The sequence below is a fragment of the Pararge aegeria genome, chromosome 3 (assembly GCF_905163445.1).
Source record: "Pararge aegeria chromosome 3, ilParAegt1.1, whole genome shotgun sequence".
NCBI classification, from domain to species: Eukaryota; Metazoa; Arthropoda; class Insecta; order Lepidoptera; family Nymphalidae; genus Pararge; species Pararge aegeria.
Window position 1 is genome coordinate 4,760,534 of NC_053182.1, and position 21,005 is coordinate 4,781,538.

The 21,005-nt window shown below is 34.2% G+C and overlaps 1 protein-coding gene across 1 annotated transcript in view; it reads left to right on the forward strand.

Moving 5' to 3' along the window:
• Nucleotides 1-21,005, forward strand: part of LOC120636952 (calcium/calmodulin-dependent 3',5'-cyclic nucleotide phosphodiesterase 1) — a 51,258-nt gene that overhangs the window by 23,073 nt on the left and 7,180 nt on the right. Inside the window, exons 5-9 of the mRNA XM_039908530.1 lie at nucleotides 5,266-5,376; nucleotides 6,295-6,339; nucleotides 8,387-8,636; nucleotides 13,334-13,450; nucleotides 19,479-19,619. Coding sequence (XP_039764464.1) covers nucleotides 5,266-5,376; nucleotides 6,295-6,339; nucleotides 8,387-8,636; nucleotides 13,334-13,450; nucleotides 19,479-19,619 — 664 coding nt within the window. The remainder of the gene's footprint in view (nucleotides 1-5,265; nucleotides 5,377-6,294; nucleotides 6,340-8,386; nucleotides 8,637-13,333; nucleotides 13,451-19,478; nucleotides 19,620-21,005) is intronic.

A 21,005-nucleotide genomic window follows, 5' to 3' on the forward strand; every position in this document is an offset into this window, starting at 1 on the left:
AGTAAGATTATATCAAACAAGTAGGGTTATCTTTTTCTAAAAGTTATTTCTCCATCCTTTGGGATCAGTATTTTTATTCTAGATTCATTATGTCTATTTATTTACATTGTTCAAACATTCTGACAATTCAACAACACAAATATTATAATGTTCAGTTAAGTAGTTCAGGCGTAAAAGCTTAACAAACTAACAGGCTCACTTTCTCTTTCATTCTATAAACTAGCTTTTACCCACAGCTTCGCTCGTATGGTAATTTGAAAAAAAAATCAGGAGGAATAGGACACGGATCATGAATACAGAACAGTGCACTATTTCAGGACGCCTGTGTCTCTTTTATTCTGCGTCCTTTCAACTATTTCTATGCCAAAAATATAGTCGTTTGGTTACTTTGTTAAGACTCGAATGAAGGACGATTTTTCAGGTTTCTTTTAATTAACCAACCACCAACCACCATTAAACCTTATGGGAATTAGATGTTTTTGTATGACCAAAAATAGCTCATGTTACTCTCCGTTCTCTAAACTACTCTACTCAACAATGTATGCTTTTAGATAACATTCTTTGAAAAAAAAAAAGTACTGATTTAACCCACCTACTACATTAACCTACCATCAACACACGTAGTTAATCAAATAGGTTAGTATACTTTAGACAAATATGCACTTAAGAAAGTATTTTGTATGGTTTATTTTGTACGTAAATAAGTGCCCTACTTTTCCGCATTGTGAGTTGGTGAGATACCGTTACTTTGCAACCTTACAATTTCGCCAAATTAAGATATTCTGTTTAATTTAAAGCGGCAATCAAATAGCATACAAACCCAAACGTTTTCAGCATGTTAGGCTGAGTAAACATTTACCTTCCCCAATGCTAAAGTTTACGTATCTGTAATCTGCATGCAAGCGGAATGTATGCAAAGGGAATTCAAACGCAAATGCATTCTAACTTCCGACTTCTAACTTACAGTGGGTGCCAAACACAAGCCAGTGGAGCTTCAAGTGAATCTATGGAAAATAATGTTTATATCTGAGATTCTTTTTCATTTTTTTTTTGTTTTTTAATTCTTAACAATGCTTAAAATAAAATTAAAAACACTATTAAAAATTTATTAAAAAAAAAACATCCACCCTCCGCTTGCGGGGCTTTTGAATGCCCAAGGAACCGGCACAGCGGTCAGGGCTCCAGAGTGATGAACCTCCTCACAATACGCGCAGTTTCAAAGACTACTGCCTTCTGTATCCGACCCTTGATCCAACAACCAAGCTAAAGCTTCTTAAGATGTTGGTCGAAGCTTTTAATTTATTACTACAAGTAGGTGGATTGTTGTAGAATGTGTACCAATCGATGTGATAATGAGAACGTTTTTTGATTGGCTGACACTAGACCAGTTGTAGAATATAATGGGCAACCAAGTATACTAACCCGCATCGAAGCAGCGTTGTAGGTCTAAATCAGAGAGAGGGGAGCCCTGATTGTGACAATTTATCTATTTAGTACCAAATATTAAAATTAACATGAAAAAAAAACAGCACAAAGAGAACTGGGGCTCTTTAGAGACATCTAAAGAGATTTCTGCCAGAAACCCTCGACACATCGTATAAACAAAATTTTATAATGTTCAGTTAAGTTGAGGCGTAAAAGCTTACTAACCTAATTGGTTCCCTTTCATTTTTATACTATAAATTTGGATTTTTTAAATGTATACTTTTAGATAACATTCATTTATTCAATAGAATAACAAACTTACCGATTTTATCAACCTCATTACATTTACCTTCCATCAATAACCGTAGTTATTAAAATAGATTTGTAAACTTTAGGCGAACTTACTTAGTTAAAAAAGTATTTTGTATGGTTTACTTTGTACATAAAGAAGTACCGTACTTTACTGCAGAGAACATTGTGAATGGGTGAAATGGCATTACCTAACAGGATCTAACAATTTCGCCAAGCCTAGATATTGTGAATCTGTTAGCATGCAATAACATAATTTATCCACTAAAGTTTTGATCATAATATTAAGCTTAATAAACATTTACCTTCCTCAATGCTGAAGTGTACCTATCTGCATGAGAGCGGAATGTATGCAAAGCGAATTCAAATGCAAATGCATTCCAACTTCCGACTTCTAACTTACAGTGGCCAAGGACGAGCCAGTGATGCTTCGAGTTTATAAAATAACGATTTTATCTCAAATGTTTACTCAACTCAATTTATTGATGTAGAATAATCATACCTATCCATGTGGCAGTCGCAACGCTTTCTTATTGGCTGATACTAGATTAGATGTGGAATATAATGGGCCTCAAGCAAGCCAACTTGCGTCCGAGCAGCGAAGAAGCGTGGTGGGTCTTTGCTCTAAATCCGAGAGAAGCCTAGCGGTGGGAAATAAATATAAAGACGATGACGACACAAACAAGGCCTTGGTAGTTTAGGATCTGAGTTATGCTTAATCCTTAATTCTCACCACAGATTCCGACTCAAGCATACAAATACAAAATGTACGTTGCAATTGAAAAGGTTAAACTAAAACCACAGATAGTAAAGAAATAATTTTCTTTTCTTCAAAAAGCATTGTGACTCAGATGGATTTACTTTAAGACCTGACATTTATTAGCCTTGTATTTAAGCTTTTATCGAATCGGCTTAATTTTTGAGAGCTTAGTGTCATATAGCACTAAAGTTTTTAGTTTTAATTTAAGAGAAAATGTAACTGCAATGATTTGAACATTAGAAGCAAAAATAAACTTGCACTGCAATATACTAGACTACATATAATACGAAATTCATTTAAGGAAATTGTATACGATTTTACAACCACTACAACTACCAGTTGATATCTTGGAGATGTCTCTGAAAAAGTTGTATTAAACGTAAGCTTATAGAGTAGTCCTATTATAGTATTAAGGACTACGTCAACGATAAAAATGCTTGGGTGTAAATCGTTGCTCTAACCAATAGTTCAATACTTTTTTAATAGTTTTAGAAGACAACGTGAGTTGGTGATAACAAAAAAAATAACAACCGGCTATGTTTGTTGTGAGCTTCTTCTTAGACCAGGGCGCGTTTGGAACCCTCGTAGCTTTAGTTTTAAGTTGACGAATTTAGTTATCGCCATCAACTCACTCCTATGTCATATTTCACATGTAATGTACGCATCAAAAGTGCCATCTATGTGCCTATTTGAAAAAGAAATATTTGACTTTGGCTTTGACTTTGAGTATACTTGAAAAGCCATTTACTTTCCAAAAGCTAAAGTGTACCTATAAATTTAAATGCATTACTTAACATGAACAGTGAGGCTTGAAGTGAAGCTAAGTGGCCAAGTAAACATGTTGTCGGAGTAGCATCAGAAGACGTGGGAGGGTCAGCACCAGATCGACGGTGGGCCAAACGGGGGAACCCGCCGCGAGCGGAAGTATCAGGGGGTGCCAGTGACTAAGAATAAAAAATTTGCTCAAACAAATAAAAAAAGAGACCTAATATATCAAAGGGTTTTTAAAAGCGAGGGTTTTCCAAGCGAAAGAAGGGCGCCACTATTAATTTCTGCCCGATTCGAACAAATCATAGATTCGAGGCTGAGAAGGTTCCTGAATCGAGCCTGAAATTATTCTGTGAAGTAATTCTTAGTGTCTGGGCTAAAGCTATTTATAAATTGACGTAGTTGACCCCCGTGCCTCGGAGAGTACCATCGTTGCCCATGGTTATTATCACTAAAAAAAGGTTTCAATATCGTTAAAGCAAAGCAACCCGGATTGAAGCAGTGCGTAGCGTCCAAACCTCTCTTAACTATAAGTACATATGTACTTGCCAAGCTAAAAATCTAAAAAAGGCTCTCTACCATCAGTCTTAAGTTCATTCTAATGTACTTCGGAGACACTGCATGAAAAGACGAAGACAATTTCGAAAAACTTGTAATGGCAAAGTGGAATGCAATAGATTGCAAGGCCGCATTGAGATTGGTCTGACCAGTACCACCATCTACGATGCCAACTAGCAGGAGATTGGATTAGATGGCGTACCATCGTGAAAAGGAAACTTGATGGAGTAAAAAGATGGAGGAAAAGAAAAGGATGGAGGTAGTGACGGCCCTCAGACATGAGGAGTATATCTGAAGCTGAAGGAGGAGGAACTATAAGAGAAAAGGCTTTTGTAAAATGTTGATGAACTCCAGTAGGACATGTTGAGTAACTTCATTATAAAAAATCTTACGAACAATAATTTTTTAACGCGACCAAGTGCCTGCAAGTAGTATGATACTACCCAGTCAAAGAGATCACACATGCATTGCCTAAGTGTATAAGGTTTCACTTTTAACCGGTCATATTAAATTGAAAATTAAACTTACAAAGACCTCGGTAAAATATTATGTCAAAGCACAAGAAAGTTGATCCGGATTAACTTTGGCTTTGTATTAAAATATGAAAATTCCGCTACTAAAATTAAATTAACTTAGAGCTAAAATAGCTCGAGAGTTGAGAGCATTCATTAGGATTTAATGAAAGAAGGTTTTCTACGCTTTCCCTCACAGTTTTCTCATATTCAAAGTTGTCGTTACGAAAGTAGCCATACAGAATATCATCTAGTGTGAAATTTTTAATAAAATTATAAATGTTTTGAACAAAAGTATAAATGGTTGAAGTCATTGAAAGACTTTCATTTGACTTTTAATTTGGTTTTGTCTGCTTCATTTTATATTTTTTGTTTCCAGTTTCTATCCATCATCTAAACATGACTTTAATTATTTACTTTATAAATTTGACATTTTCAGTATTAAAAAAATAGCCAAAGGGTTTTTATTTTATTCAAACGCTACTATTAAATCTCATAAAACTAACAGATAAAAGGCTCCATAAATCGTAGTTAATCCTATTTTTTTTTCTTTTGTTCGAGCCACTTGAAAGGCTTACACAAAATGCTCCGCCATTGAATATTTAAAAAGGTTTTCCATCTTTGAACTTTCATTTCATCTTTTGATTTCATTTGTTTATTGGAAAATAAGGCAAAATGCTCTTGTCATTATGTTATTAATAGAATCAAGTGACGCCGCCATTTGAGGGTTATAATTTGTGATACAGGGACACAGACTAAGCGAAAAAGATAGACAGAAAATGGGCTGTCAAAAATTTAAACACATCCGCAGAAAAGAAACTATTATTTTTATAACAAAATAGTTGATGACGCAGGATCATGAGGAGTTTAAGTTTTTGAATACTTGTGTGCCCGCAATTCTTGTCTAGCTCTTCCATACCAGTCTGTGTACAGGGATAGGAGAGATGCCGAGCAGCCACGTGTGCAGCCAGCGACACTTCACATGAGGCGTCTACGCACTCCATGCTGGGCGAGATGTTCAGTAGAGAAACCAAACGAAGCAAAGTTAATACCGTTACAACAACGCCGGCAATGGCCAAGTAGTCGCGCCTCCCTTCCGCCCACTCTGTGCGATTAGGTCTTTCTGTTCTGTTTGACGCTTCAGTAAACAACTTCAGTTTCCTGTCCTCCTGTTAGTTTAGATCACCTGTTATGAACTTCACACCAGTCTGGAGATTATAAATATATACTATATTGCTTTCTCCATACTGGTATTTACCCTGTTTTGTTTCAGTTAACTCATTGGAGAATGAGGGCAAATCAAATATGAATGTGCTGATTTCGGTTATGCTTCACTTGTTCTCGTAGTATAGAGATTCTTAGTCTGAAATTTAGTCCCCTTTACGACGTCCTGGAACCTGTGTGATATGTCTGTACCTACACTACTTCAATTAACCCTTTGTATGTTCATATGCATGAAATAAGCGTCCCTTTGCCGGCTTATTTACCATTATTTTATCTTCTCATATTTTAATACCTTTTTGTACCTTCTATTCAAATTATATATTCATATGTTTCTCACAGTTTCTGTACTTATTTTAATATCTTTTATATTAAATAATGTTCATACTTTTTGCTTTTATTTATTTAGGAATATATACAGTTGATTACAATCTTTTTATTTATCGCGATATAAACTATTGTAAAACTTATAACCTTATTATTATGACTATTTCTTGTGTTTTTATGGTTATCTTATATATGCATACCAATTTGATATAACAATACTTTGTTTTCCTTGTTTAACGTTGCTTCGTTTAATGGTGCAACAGAATTGTTTGAACCTTCATCAATCACGATTACTTTTCATATTAAATGAGGCAACGTTCACACTATCAGTGATAGTGGAATGATTGTAAACGTTAGTTGAACCCAATTCCTTTATTCCCTGAGTGTGGACAATGACGTGGTGTTTTATTTTAGACCGGCCGTGGCGCGACAGCAATCTGCGCCGACCCTGGTGTTTAGGTGTGTCGATGTTACCACGTATTTAAAAAAATATTACCACTTGAATTATACTTTTGTGCTATTTACGGTACTTGTGCACTTTAGCTGGTACTTTGTTTGTTTTTTCATAGCTAAAACAATTACCGCTAAACTTACATTTTGCAAAATGGCTATCAACCACTTTTTCACTGTCTACAATGTCTATCTCCAATGCAATTCTTGGATTTTTTTTCTTTTTTAAAATCTATCTAGTTTTATACTAAAATATCAAAACTTTTGATTTAAATAGCGGAGTTAACTATGGTTACGTTAGTATGTGCGTTCAATTCGTAAACAGTTTAACTCTTAGTTTTTTAAGAGTTTAAATATTCAAGTGGTAATAAGATGCCCTTGTAATTAACCTTGATTCACCTAACTGAAACTGCTTTATGTGATTCGTGTCTCATTTCATTTTCACGTTGATTTCCATTTAGTGTACCATCATACTAGTTATAAAGATTTAGATTTGTGAGGACCATGATTAGTTTTAATTTAGAGGTGCCAATATTTTTGAGAATCTTAGAGTTTTTATTTACGTATCAAAATGTAAAAATATATAAATATAAAAGCGTAGACCAATGTCTGTTAATATTTTAGTATCTAACAACGTAAATACAAAATTCAATACTTTAAATATTATGCTTGTATTTATTCAAAACTCGTTTAACATTCCGCTGATTTAGACGTTGACACACGATAAATTTGAACAAAACATTTCGCTTGCAGCTTTCAGTATATTAATGCAAACAGAAATTCGAGCTGCAAAAAGGCGAACATTTGTCAGCTTCTGCTCAGCGTTGCAATCTAAAATTTGTGATAAAACAAACACAATGATATTGTATCTGTAAGGCGTAGGCTTCTTTTGTTCTACGTTTGCTTTTATTACAATATTTAGACCGAAAATTGATTCTTGAGATAGATATTTATCAATTTTATGTTAAATAAAAAATATTTAAGAATGCCAGAAGCAAATGGAAAGCAATGTTAAAACAATTTCCAAGCACGCTGCATGTTACGATCTCTAGAAACCTTAAATCCTTTAGCAAATATTAAGGAGCATGAACTTAATATTTGAAGTTTCCTTATTTCGTCTTCATTCTACAAAGATCAAGAAAATTATTAATGAGAAGAAGACTGACGACGTATTCTGAGCGAAATACTCACGAACATCAAGAGAAACCGTCCACAAAGAAGTAGCTATGTGAGCCAAATCAAGTGTAACAGATTGTTTTGCTAAGTCTCAACTACAGTTGAAATTGAACTTTAAGTTATCTAGTTCCTTCGATAAATGTTCAATAACGACTTGGTTACTTTGTTACTAAGTAGTTGGGACTTTCAGAAACCAGTGTAAACTAATTTTATCCAGTTTTCAGAGAACACGTCGAACTTCATCTTAATTAGTTTATTTAAGTTTAATTTTCAGAGTGAATTAGTTTCGAGATTACCGTACACAAATAGTTTTAGAAGTTAATATAAGAAATTAAAAATTACTTTTAGTAGGTAGCGAAAGTTTTTCGATTAGTTCAATTCAATTCTAGTGATAGATTGTATACTAGTTCGGTTTAATATCCGCAATTTGTCACTGTCGACCCAATTATAGACCTGTATAATGTATAAGACGCACGGCACTTAACACAATTGCATTATTCACATTTTATTGTAAATAATGCAAACATATTTAAAGCTTCATCATCATCAGTCTCCTTTCAAGATTTCAGAGTGTACACGTAATACGAGTGTAACGTAATATTCAATAAATAAACTGGAAATTATTCAAAATGCCGTAATGCTACGCCTATCCAAATCATTGCTGAGATAACTAATTTAGTCTAACAAAAGAAATAGCATTCGGATGTCTATATTAATTTAGGATCGCTTTGCTTTAAATTTGTGTCTTAAACATCTTAAGGAAACTTTATGGGTCAAAACCATAGAACGCTAATAGACTTAGTTTGTACGGTCTGCTTAAAACGTCGGGCTTTGAAGTTTGTGAAGTAAATAATACTAATCCAGGTCATTGTGTGTACAGGAGACTGGCAGATGAGGACGACGAGTTATCAGAAGTACAACCAGACGCAGTGCCTCCAGAAGTACGGGAATGGTTGGCGTCGACCTTCACAAGGCAGTTGGCGACAGCAAAACGGAAGTCGGATGAGAAACCAAAGTTCAGATCAGTGGCTCATGCGATCAGGGCTGGGATATTTGTGGATAGGATCTACAGGAGGGTCACTAATACTGCGCTTATGCAATTTCCTCAAGATGTGGTCAGAGTTCTCAAAGTAAGTGGAATATATTAAATTAAATTTTCACAGCAATAAAATCGTGCACTTAGAGTTAAACCACCCCAAACTTGCTATATATTCATAGGCAAAAAAGTCATGCATGCATTTAACTCTGTTAGTACTCATGACTAGTGAGTGTAACATCGCACCTCCTCAATGCACTTTCGCTCAGTTAAAGATCCAATTAAGTTGTCAGACAGGAATAATGCGTATAACACCTTTGTCATTCACACCCGCCTGAACTTAAAATCGAAACTTTATTACGAACGACATCCAGTTAGATGTAGTATACATAGCACATTATTAACCAACTTAGATCGTCGCATATTACTAATACAATTCGCTCGGTTATAATTAATTTGGTATTAATAGCTGATAAGGCTGAACGCTTTGAGGTATACAATAATGAATTACTGTCAAAGCATTATTGATCTGGAAGCATTTCTATTCATGTACTACTCAACTGCAACGACCAATTACTATGGACTATTATGCGTCTCACAGACGTACAAATTACACAGTAGGGACTCAATATTCGCTAATGGAGTTGGAAATTAATATATCTTGAAAGCGTATTATAAAGCCATCGAATAAAACGTCTTACATGGCGTGCTCCAATTAGATACTGCTAATCTAAGCCAAATTAGCATTATATGATTTTTGCGAAAAATTAACTGAACTAATGCATAAATACTGAGTGGGCGAATTTTATAAGTCAGCTATTATGAAATCCGAAGCGATACATAATGTGTCCCAAAAAGAAAAACTTAGTGCCAATGATATTCTTAAGTTAGTTAGGTAAGGCTAGATAACAAATATTGGATAATTATTAATAGTGGTTTTTTTCAAGATTTCAAGTTGCTACAATAAATTAACTCACTTAGTATCTTAGCTTATGTAGTATACCTTAATATTCGCTTGTTTACATTTGTTAAATATATAGATTTCAACATGAATAGAGTTTAAAAATACAGCGACAGCCAAGACTGATTTTAACCCCTTTAAGTTTTAGAATTTAAGTGCGTTTTAAATATCATGACTAAGTCAGTTAAATTCTAAAACTTAAACTTGCTTTAACGGTGACGAAAACGTCACGAGGAAACCTGTGAGTTCTCCTAATTATTTTTAAAAAAGGTTGGTAACTCTTTCAATACGCACTTGGCCAGTTTGGTGTACGGCCTAAACTCCAATTCTGAGGGGAGACCCGTACCCTGTAACAAGCTGTTCTGGGTTTAAGATAATGACGAGAGATTTTAAATATATCTAATAAACTTTGCATTAAATAAAGATCATCAACAAAAATAATGGAAATCTTCTTTTTAAATTTAAATCAACTAAGTATTATTGTTATAGATTTTAGTAATATTCTTTTGAAGTTGGAAAAACGGTTAATCAAATCGGCTGTAAGATATTATCCCTATTATTGTCGCTTTGAAACCCACTAAACTAGGTTTACCTATTTGGGTAATTCGTCCCAGATATCCTCCACGTTTTGTACTAACAACAAGCGTGCGATGAATTGTAAATTGCGATCTCGATGGAAAGTTCTAGAGAACTTCCCATCTAGTTAACTGGCTCGATACGTGCGCTAAATTTTACATTCAGTATAAAAATATTTAAAAAATCGCTTAGGGATAATTTTAACATTCCTCACGTCAACGGGAATTTTCCATTTCTTATTCCCGTTCGAATAAAATAAGAAATTTCTTTGCAAGATAAGAAATAAGAAATTTTAAAAAGGATTTATTTAGAAGGCTCAGTTAGCATACTTGCCTAGATGATGCTGATTCACTTAAAATTTGAAGGAACCTACATTATTATATGTTACGGAAAGGAAAGAAACCGGGAGAGCGTTCCAGATCTTTGTATTGGGTAGAAACGAGGAAGCGAATCGTTTCGAAAAACTACACCTCTGTTTAATGCCAAAAATATTACAGAGTTTATAATATATAAAATAACATACAGTATATAGCTCGCTTAATTTTTTTTTTAATTGTTTGTCCTAGACAGTAAGGCACAAATAAAAGCATATAGCTATAAAAAATAACATGATACATAAAGTAAAAATGTATCCTTAGAAGGGTACTAAGGAAACGTTCAGTCGTCGGACTAAAACTGTAAATAGATATGAAAGTCACGAGTGGCTTCAGCTTTTCCATATTCCACGGATGGCGTATGCCTTTGCAGATGTACCCAGACGTTTAACAAATAAATATTTAAAAAAAAATATCATTTTGCCTAGTCACCTATGTTGTTTAAGATGAGCTGAGTTACCTAGTTGTCGTTAATGGTCTTACTATAAGTTGATCGATAAAATAAAATATATAAAAAACAACAACGTGTAACAAAATTACCATCTAATATTGAAAGATGCATAAGTATATTTCATTTAAGGAAACACCCTGTAAAAATATAAATTCAAAAGTGTTTCCTTATGACAACCCTATTTTAGATAAAAGACCGACACCCGTATAGTACCTACGCTACGCGACTCGTGCCTAATAAAGTGACAGGAGTCACAAGATTTTAATCTTGCATGCGATGTTAGGGCTGTATTTGTTTTATTTCAGTAAAAACTATGGCAGTGGTTTACTCAAAATCTGGTAGGTATTCGGTTTCAAAGATAAGTCTCACAAACAGTACATAATGTACCTCTGAAGCCTGTGAAGTATTATTTCTGTTTTCATTTACACGTTGTATATGTTTCATGCATGTTGCAGACGAAAACACCTCAAGAGGCTTCCATGAGATATCTAACAATTTGTTTTTTAATACATCTGTTTGTTTGAAGCAAGCAATGGAACAACTTGAGAATTCAATTAACTTAGGGACCTACATAACTCAAGCTTTACCCTCTCCCTTAAGACCTTACATTAGTCTTCATTTCAAACTTAGGATATTGCAAGTTCTACAATATTCTAGAGTAAGAGAAACGAAACTGTATATTGGACAACTGGGAATTGTTTCAAACGAAGTATTTTTGTAAAGGTTAATAAACATTGTATGCAATATTTTCTGAAATGTATGGGTACATTTTCTACACGCAATTATGCTCAATTATAACAAGTTTAAATTTAATATTTTACACTGTAAGTTATACACGAGCTCATTTATTTTTAACGTACGCTTCAATTAATATTATGCAATAATATAATATGTAAAAGTCCAAACACAATAATTGATTTCATAATTCACTGGAATTTCGTTTTAAAATTTTTATTTATTCCAATAATATGAAATCAGTTCATTCTCTATGTAAGCTATTTTTGTAAAACGTCTTTCTGCAATATTTTTGGAATAGGTTTCAATCTTCTTAGGTATTGATATTACGAAATGGACATTAAAGTTTATACAATCATAATTCATCATATCAACCCATTACCAGGTCACTACAGGGCAATGACAAGGTGTTAAGGTCGTTGTCCAACACGCTGGCCCAGTGCGAATTGCTGGAGAACATTATGTGGAACTCTCAGGCATGCAGGTTTCCTCACGATTTTTTCCTTCAGCGTTGAAGCAAGTGAATTGCCTAAAACGCACATAACTTAGATAAGTTAGAGGTGCGTGCGTCAGGACTTTACTTTCGGCGGGCCGAGTTCATTCGAACTGTGAAGTCGAAGTCCTACCCACTGGCCTAAAGTTTATATAACGAACACATTTTATACATTTTGATCATGAACAATATTGTGTTCATATTGTCTGAAAATAAATTAAGTAATGTCCTCGGCCAAGTTTGATTCACCTTTAAATTGAGATGCAAAATCTGTGTCAACGTTTCATTAATTTTAAAATCTCACCTTTTTTTCAATGCAATCGTTCAGTAGTATATATTTTCTGCAACTGAGTGTAAAATGATGTAGCTTATTGAACCCACACTTCCAATCAGTTTATATACGGCCTAACCTAACCATATCGGTACGATAGTCGATCGTACCGATATGGTTAACTGGCCTGGTTACCGCCAAGCTATTTAGCGTACTGGTACGATCTTTAGCTTTTGCTAGCTATTATAAAAACAAATGCCCAGTCACACAACCCAACATGAAGTGAGTTTTAAAATATTATAAATGTGCTCAGTGTACTACTACTCTACGTCATCGAGCTATCAGCTTGGTCCATCAATTAATCATTATACAAAATAAAACAATAAAAATGTATTTACATACAACTACTACTACATACTACATATAAATTCACTAGAGATATACTAGATGGACGCCAAAATATAATAGAAGTCCCGAGCTAAACAATCCCACAGTATAACCATGTAAGGCAATTACGTCCCAAACGTTTGCCAAGACCCACAAAGTCGTAGTCAGCCAAATTACCCAGGGACGTAAGACAATCAAGTATTAAAGTTTAACTTGTAGTTACTTGACTTGTATGTTATTAACTTACACGGTTCCAATGGCCTCATGACGCAGCGATTTGCACTCAGGTCTTACAAGTACGGCAGGGTGACAACGTATCTCACGACAGGCGTTATATTTTCATGCCAAAGTGTCATTTGACAGCAAAGATCGCAAGACTTACGCCTATGCCATGCCTGTCGTGAGATACGTTAAAACATTGCGGGCTCATGCTCTATACTTAACTTTATTCAGTTAACTTAAATTATTAATTAGGAAAGATCTTTCCTAACCTCGAAGTTACTTATATTATTCAATTATGTAATTGAAATTATTTTCTTGCAGACATTAGACGAATGGTCATTCGACGTGTTTGCTTTGCACGAGGCAGCGGCAGGGCAGCCAGTCAAATATTTGGGATACGAACTCCTCAACAGATATGGAATGATACACAAATTTAAGGTTGGTAAATAATTAATTTAAAAAAAAGATTTTTTTCAAGTAGGCCTACCTTATAAGCACTTTTGAAACTTCAAGTCTGTCTGTTTGTAGTGGCTCTACGTCTGGTTTGGAAGGCCCCGAGAAGAGCCGACAAGACACTCAATAGTTGCTCTTTTCCAACATTAATATTTTATAATCATCTTTTATCTTGCGGGAGATGAGAACGGAGCTTCCAAGCAACATTGTCATTAAGACCTCTCTGTAACAAGTTTGTTTTAAACGTTCAAATACTGATATTAGAGTGTATTCCATCATCTCTCGTTCTAACATAAAACTGATTATTACTGTTATATTTCTTTATCTATTCCCAAGTTATTTTATCGGTTATGAAATCTTATAATGTTGTAAACAGATCTTTTTCTATAAATTGTATTTTAGCGTACTTTGAAGACTGAATGAAATATCTCAATTTATGCCAAATGTCATCAACATCGGAGCAAAAGACACACCTACGCATTAAATTAGTATTTTTCTATAGTAATAATTGACGAAGAAAGAAAGCAGAGGGCCAACCTGATGGTATTTTGAAACCCATCGTCTAAAACCGAGCAACTCTTCGAAAAGTATGAAATTTCCCACACTTGTATAGAGAAGGAGTGAAGAATACTAATATTATTGTTAAATAACGCATTATGTACATTAAATCCATAAAAAAATATTGCACAAACACAAAATATTTGATACATATATACGCACGTTTACCTAGTTCGCTAGTTTGTATTATTGTTTGTAAAAAGAAAATTGACACTGTAGCCTTGGCGAAATCTGTTTTTAAAGAAGTTTATTTGGCAATAAGACCTTAAGTATGACTAAACTTATAATTTAAATTAGTGATGGTCAAATTTCGACCGTTACTTCATGTAATAATCTTCCTGAGCCACATACATCTGTATAGGGCGGAGCTTGTAAACGCCAACATGACAAAACACTGACATAAATCAGTACGGCGTATTTTGAAATTACATTAACAGCAGTTGCACGTTAGCTACCTCTTGTATCCGTATGTTAAACTTTCATTACATTTTGCTATGCAGTTAGTTTATACAATAGGATATGTAATTAGCTCGTTAAATAAAACGCGGTAAACCCTTTTACAATCTCGTGTTTCGTTAAAGTTAGATATAAACGTTAGAGAAATAGAAATAAAACAAAAACTTTTACACACAACACTCACACACACAAATATACACACATAAAATTATTTAATACTTTAAACGTTTTTTATAGAAGTTAAAATTAGATCTACGTAAAGGTAATGTCTAAACCACCTTTTGTTTATATCTAATTTGAGGGCAATCCGATAAGTTCTAGGATTATCTCTTCAGGTATATCTATCTAATGCTAAACCTATCTGTGAAAGATCAATTAAAACCAGTTCATAGGTTCTAAAGATTAGCCACAAATAAGGAAATAAAATCTAAGAGCAACACATTTGAGCAATACAAAAATATTGAAGCATTAAAAAAAATGGCGGAAGAGGTCTGAACACTAAAATTGTACTAGACAAAATTGCAGTCTTCTGAACTGACTGATAAACTATTTGCCATCATCGCTTGTTTAAAACTAAAATTAATGTACAAATTGACTCTATAGTATTATTTTTCGTGAGTCTAGAATAACCTTAAAAGCCTAGAAGCGTTGAGAGAAAGACTTACACCAAAACGAAAAAAACACCTGAAAATACCAAATAGATTGACTTTGTTGATCTAGATTTTTAAAAATATCACGAGTCAATTCGTACGTTTTATTCTATTTATATAAAATCAATATCATTTATTATAATTTAAATTTTATCTTGCTTTAAAGATTATGTACCATATTATATCTATTACTTATTTGTATAGATGGCAGCTACTGATAAAAATAGTACCTATTAGAAAAAAAATGGACAGTAGTTAGCTGGGGTCCATACTAAAATATTCAAACAACTTAAACTTCTCTACTCGAATAATTTAAGGACTATTAAATACTTCAACGATATCATATTCAAGCTACACAAATAAAGAAATTTAAACAATCTATGGAAAACTTTCGCTTACAACTTTTCGCTGTCTCTCTTCCAAGTTGAGTCGAATTGAATAACTAAGTGTGATTACGTTAAAACTTTTAAAATTTTGTTGAGGAAATCTTTTAACGGGCGTCTCGAGAGTTTTCGAGTTTGTTTACTGAAATCTCACTGTATGATTAATTACCAACTGTCGTAAACGACGAAAGCTACGATATATGAGTTCTTACCACTTTTTTTTCTATTAGGGGTTCTCAGAATTAAGGTGTATTAAATACTACCGCGTATTAATTTAAAAAAATATCACATCAACCCATTACCGGCCCACTACGGAGCACGGGTCTCCTCCCACAACGAGAAGGGGTTAAGGCCGTAGTCCACCACGACGTCGAGCTCCTACCCCACTGCGCTATCATCGCTACTATTCCGGTTATTATATCTAAAATGAGAAAAGGATCAGTAAAACCCGAAAACTCATTGACGCAGTGTGGATGTTTATGCTGTAAATCTTATACTGATATATAAAGCTGTAGATATTGTATGTTTGTTTACTTAAACGCGGTTATCTCAGGAACTTCTCGTCCGATTTGGAAAAATATTTAAGTATTGTATAGTCCACATATCGAGGGAGGCTAACAATACATACGGTGCGCGAACGACCGCCTTTTTGGTTCCGCGATTAATGAACGAACTAACTTCAACCTTGATCCAAAATGTAAATTAAAAACATTAAGCGTAAACTCAAAGAATACTTTTTAGTCAAGTTAGTTGGCTGACTCTTTTGTATATTCATTTATTTTGGTACTTACTCCTATTAAAATTTACAGGCTTACTTATTTCCTATCGTTCTACAATGTAGCAGTATGTTTTTCCCACAGCTGGTTTTATTCTTTTAATTAACACCTTAGGTAATTGTTGCAGATAGGCACCGAGGACAAACCTCTGCGGTTTTTTCGGTGCTTTTATACTAACGATTTTATTGTTATTGTTTTGTTTGATAAATAAAAAAAAAAAAACATCGTCACGTTCAGACTGATAGAAGCATAGCAACAATGAAGAATAATCCAAATCGGGGGTTTTTTTCTCCTATTGAGAGCTTCCGCTTTTTAAAGGTTAAAGTTTCGATAAAATCATGTATGACAAAGTTGCTCCCCTTTAAAAGTTCTAAAAAAAGTCCACGACAGCATATGTCTATCTTTTACGGTTGACTTATATATATATATACTACTACTATATGTATACAAAGACAATACACACATCGCCATCTAGCCCCAAAGTAAGCGTAGCCTGTGTTATGGGTACTAAGATGACTGATGAATATTTCTATAGATAATATACATAAATACTTATAATATACAGATAAACACCCAGACACTGAAAATCATTTATGTTCATCACATAAATATTTTCCAGTTTTGGGAATCAAACCCACGGCCTTGGACTCAGAAAGGGTCACTGCCCACTGCGCCAGTCGGCCGTCAAATATACGTGAAGTCACTTAATATAAAAATGTGATGCAACTTAGAGACCCTATATTTATATCCTAAAGACAACAACGATCGGTTCTACGATCGATAAAACTCGTCCTTTTCTTATTATCTCAGTCTCTCGGATATTCTGCGCGTGAAAGATACGTTATTTTTATAGCTTTAACGAAGTTTAAGAAATTCGCGAGGAAAATAAAGCGAATTTTCTTAAAAATTACGAAGAGAAATAAGACCGTTCTATCCTATAACCAGTAAAAAAGCTGCGTCTCAGAAAGATTTTTTTAACAACCTCAGTGGCCCAGTGGAGAGCGTGGCGATTTTTAAGCCGTAGGTCCCGGTTTCAATCCTTAGCAGGGATTTTGGGAATTTATTATTTCTGTATTTTGTCTGGTCTAGCCTGTTTGGTTATGGCTAGTACCGCTAGTCAAAGACGCGCCAAATAATTTAGCCTTTTAGAAACCGTAGTGGATTGTATGTGTTTAATATCACCTTAGACTTCATGATCACTAACCATTAGGTGAGTTTGCAGTCAATGGCTAACTTTTAGTGATTTAAAGAAAAATAATTGTAAATTATTACCAAATTACCTAAGGAAAAATTTATTTCTACAAAATATTTTCATTCCGTACCTATCAAGACTTGTAGCAAGAATGTATACCTACCATGACATTTCTTATTAGCATCGGTAACCGCCTTAGCAAGAAAAATTACTAAAGTTACCTAATCCGTGTAAAACCTCGTAGGCTCTGAATTTAGGCCATTTTCAGAAAAACTGAAAAGTTGTGTAAATTACTTATGGAAGGCTACTCTTTCTTTCGAATCATTTCTGTTTTACTGAAAGTAAATTATGAATAAATACTTCATAATAATAAGCTATAGCAGCTACCTATTAACCAAAATACATTAAATTAAATCAATATATATGTATTGCTAAACAAAACATACAAACAAGGCTTATAAAAGGGGGTAGATACTATATATAGTAAAATCTTATGCTCACTAACTTTTGTCTGACATAAATACAAATAAAGAAATCACAGTACAAAGTTGTCATAAAATACGCAGTAACAACCATCGCAGTGATAACCCCTTACCAATTATAGTTAACTAAATAACTACCTTTCGTTTTCTTCCAAGGTACGAAACCGCCGGTGCGCGAGTATACCCAGCCTGCTTCGCCGGGCTAGATTTTGCTTTATTTTATCTAAACAATAAACTTACATCATTAAATTTTTAATTTAAGACTCATAATATATTAAATCATTTATTTCTCTCCGCATTCATTCTCTTCTATTCTCCTCTCGAGCGGGTGAAGATCATTATCTACACCCATGTACACCCAACAATAGAATATCATCATAGTAAATAAAAGCTGTATCTGACAGTTTGACAGTTCAAAAATAGGAGTGCTCCGATCGTCACCAAACTTTACAGGATTTCTCGCCAGGTCAATCCGGAGATTCCCTGAAAGTTTCATTGAAAGCGGTCCAGCCATTTCGGAGCCACGGAACATACCTTCTCTTTTATACTTATATATAGATAAGTTAAGAGGGATGAGTAGGGATTTAAACTAATCAATACTACCTTAGTGTTACTATATATGTTACTATATATTATGTTACTAATATACTCACATTGTATGAATAGAAAGTGTGAAATAAATGATATTATCAGTCAAAGTCGCTATCTAAGGGCCTCATAAGAAAGCTCAGTCATATAGTGGGCTATGTAGAGAGCTATGCTCAGAGTATCGCTACATGCATGAGCAAACCATCAGTAACTAGGAAATCCGATTGATTGATTCTTCTAAAACCAGAGTTTTGGACATAGATAAACGAGATAGAGTAGTGGGCAGTATAGACGTTGGGATCCCAAAAGTGCTGGCTGGGGTCGTGATCCAGAACGCGTGCAGTGTTGGACAGATGATATAGAAATTTTATATTTATAAAACCTAAACAGCGCCTAGCTTTCAATATAGTGTACATTATTCTACTAGTCAAGACATTTGATACCCACATTGAGGGATATGTGAAAAAAAATATATAATGATTCGCCATTTTGTGGTGGCGGCCGTCTTGTTTTTTAAATTAGTCATAATGTTTAGTAGCGCTTCATTTGATAGCCATATTGAGGTAGTTTTGAAATATGTAAATATGTAATCTGCCATTTTGGATCGATTTTTTACACACACACACACACACACACACACAAACACACACACACACACACACACACACACGCACACACATACACACTCAAACACACAAACTAATCATTATGAGAAAAGACGCCTGTTTAAAATGAAGATCGATTATGAAGATATATTATTATGATGTGATAAAAAGTAATTACAAATATGCTTTTGAAATAATAAGTGGTACTAAGTATAAAAATCTATTCAAGTGTACAACACAAAAGCCGCAAAAACTTGTAATACTAACCCCCTAGCCCGTAAGTTCTCAATTCAATTTGAAAGTGCAATAACATTCGTTCACAGGTGCCGTCTACGATCCTCGAGAACTTTCTGAGTCGAATAGAAGAGGGCTACTGCAAGTTCCACAACCCCTACCATAATAACCTTCACGCGGCAGACGTGGCGCAAACCGTACATTACATGCTGTGCCAAACTGGACTCATGGTAAGGGCTATTCTTTCTCATTACTTCTTTTGACTGCGTAAGGAGTAGATCTGACCTATTTATTCCCTTAAAGTGCTCAGTGCTGCTAAATTACGTTGACATTTTGGTAATCTGTGTAGTTCTTCGCAGCGAAAATGATAATTACAGTTATGTTTGACTATATATCTGATTAAATGGTTCACTGCTTTATGCTGTAAAAGTTTCTCGATAACAAAAAAAATATCTATTAATAGATATTTATATTATCTATATTAAGGACTACGTCAACGATAAAAATGCATGGGTGTAAATTATTGCTCTAACCAGGTTGCTTAATTGTTTTAAATGACAATGTGAGATGGTGATAACAAAAACGACTAAGGGGGTGTCTCTGAAGAAGGGTGTAAGCCTTAGTCCACCAAGTGCGGTTTCGCTTTGATAACATTATGGAGAACTCTTAAACTTTCAGGTTTCTTCACGAGGTTTTCCTTTAAAATTTAAAAAGTAAATAATTGCATAAATTAAAAACTCGCAATTTATTTTATTTTTATTTTGTATTTCTTTGCACGTAACTTCTTTGTTCAGCCAATTTTAATTATTATCGAAATAGGTATTGTGGGATGGTGAATGACCTAAGAAAACTTGCAATGCAAATATAAAACATTGGCCACGATGAGACTTTGTATAGTTTATTTAAATGAGATCTCGTCAGTGCAAAGCGAGCACGAAGTACCAATTTGTTCGTCTGACTTTCAACAAAATCTTTTATGATATCATTATTAAAAGTAATACAGAATTTGTCTAATACTAACAGTTCTCTTTTACTTGACCATTTTTTTGTCAACCTAGCACAGTTGAGAGCGCCATGATCTATTATATTATTAAGGATTACTTAAGTGATAAAAAAGCATAACATAGCTTAATATTTATTGACTGTAAGATGGTGATAAAAAAAATACCCGGATAAGTATGTTGTGGGATCTTCTTAGACCAGAACGCGTTTGGAACCCTCGTAGCTTTAGGTTTAAGTTTTAAGTATTTAAACATATTTGAATGAACAAGTGCCTGTGATAGGCCTACAAGAAAAAGAAAAGTAAATTTTGAATTTGAATTTAAATTCGTGGGTAGGTAAGGCTGGATAATCGGCGGAGGCAATTTAGGAATTTATATTTTCTTCTTTCTGCATCCATCCTATCTCATCTAGCCACCAATGGTTTTTCAGTCGAGGACTAAGTTGTCCTGGAATAAAAAAATCTGTTAACGGCTGAGAATAGGTATGCCGTTTATTAAACCCACTGGCCTCTGTTATTACCACTAAAGGGCGGGAATAAAACTCGTGCCACAATCTAACTCTTTGGTTTAATGATCGTCATGTTCAACTCCGGATAGCGACGTCCTCGGTTTTAT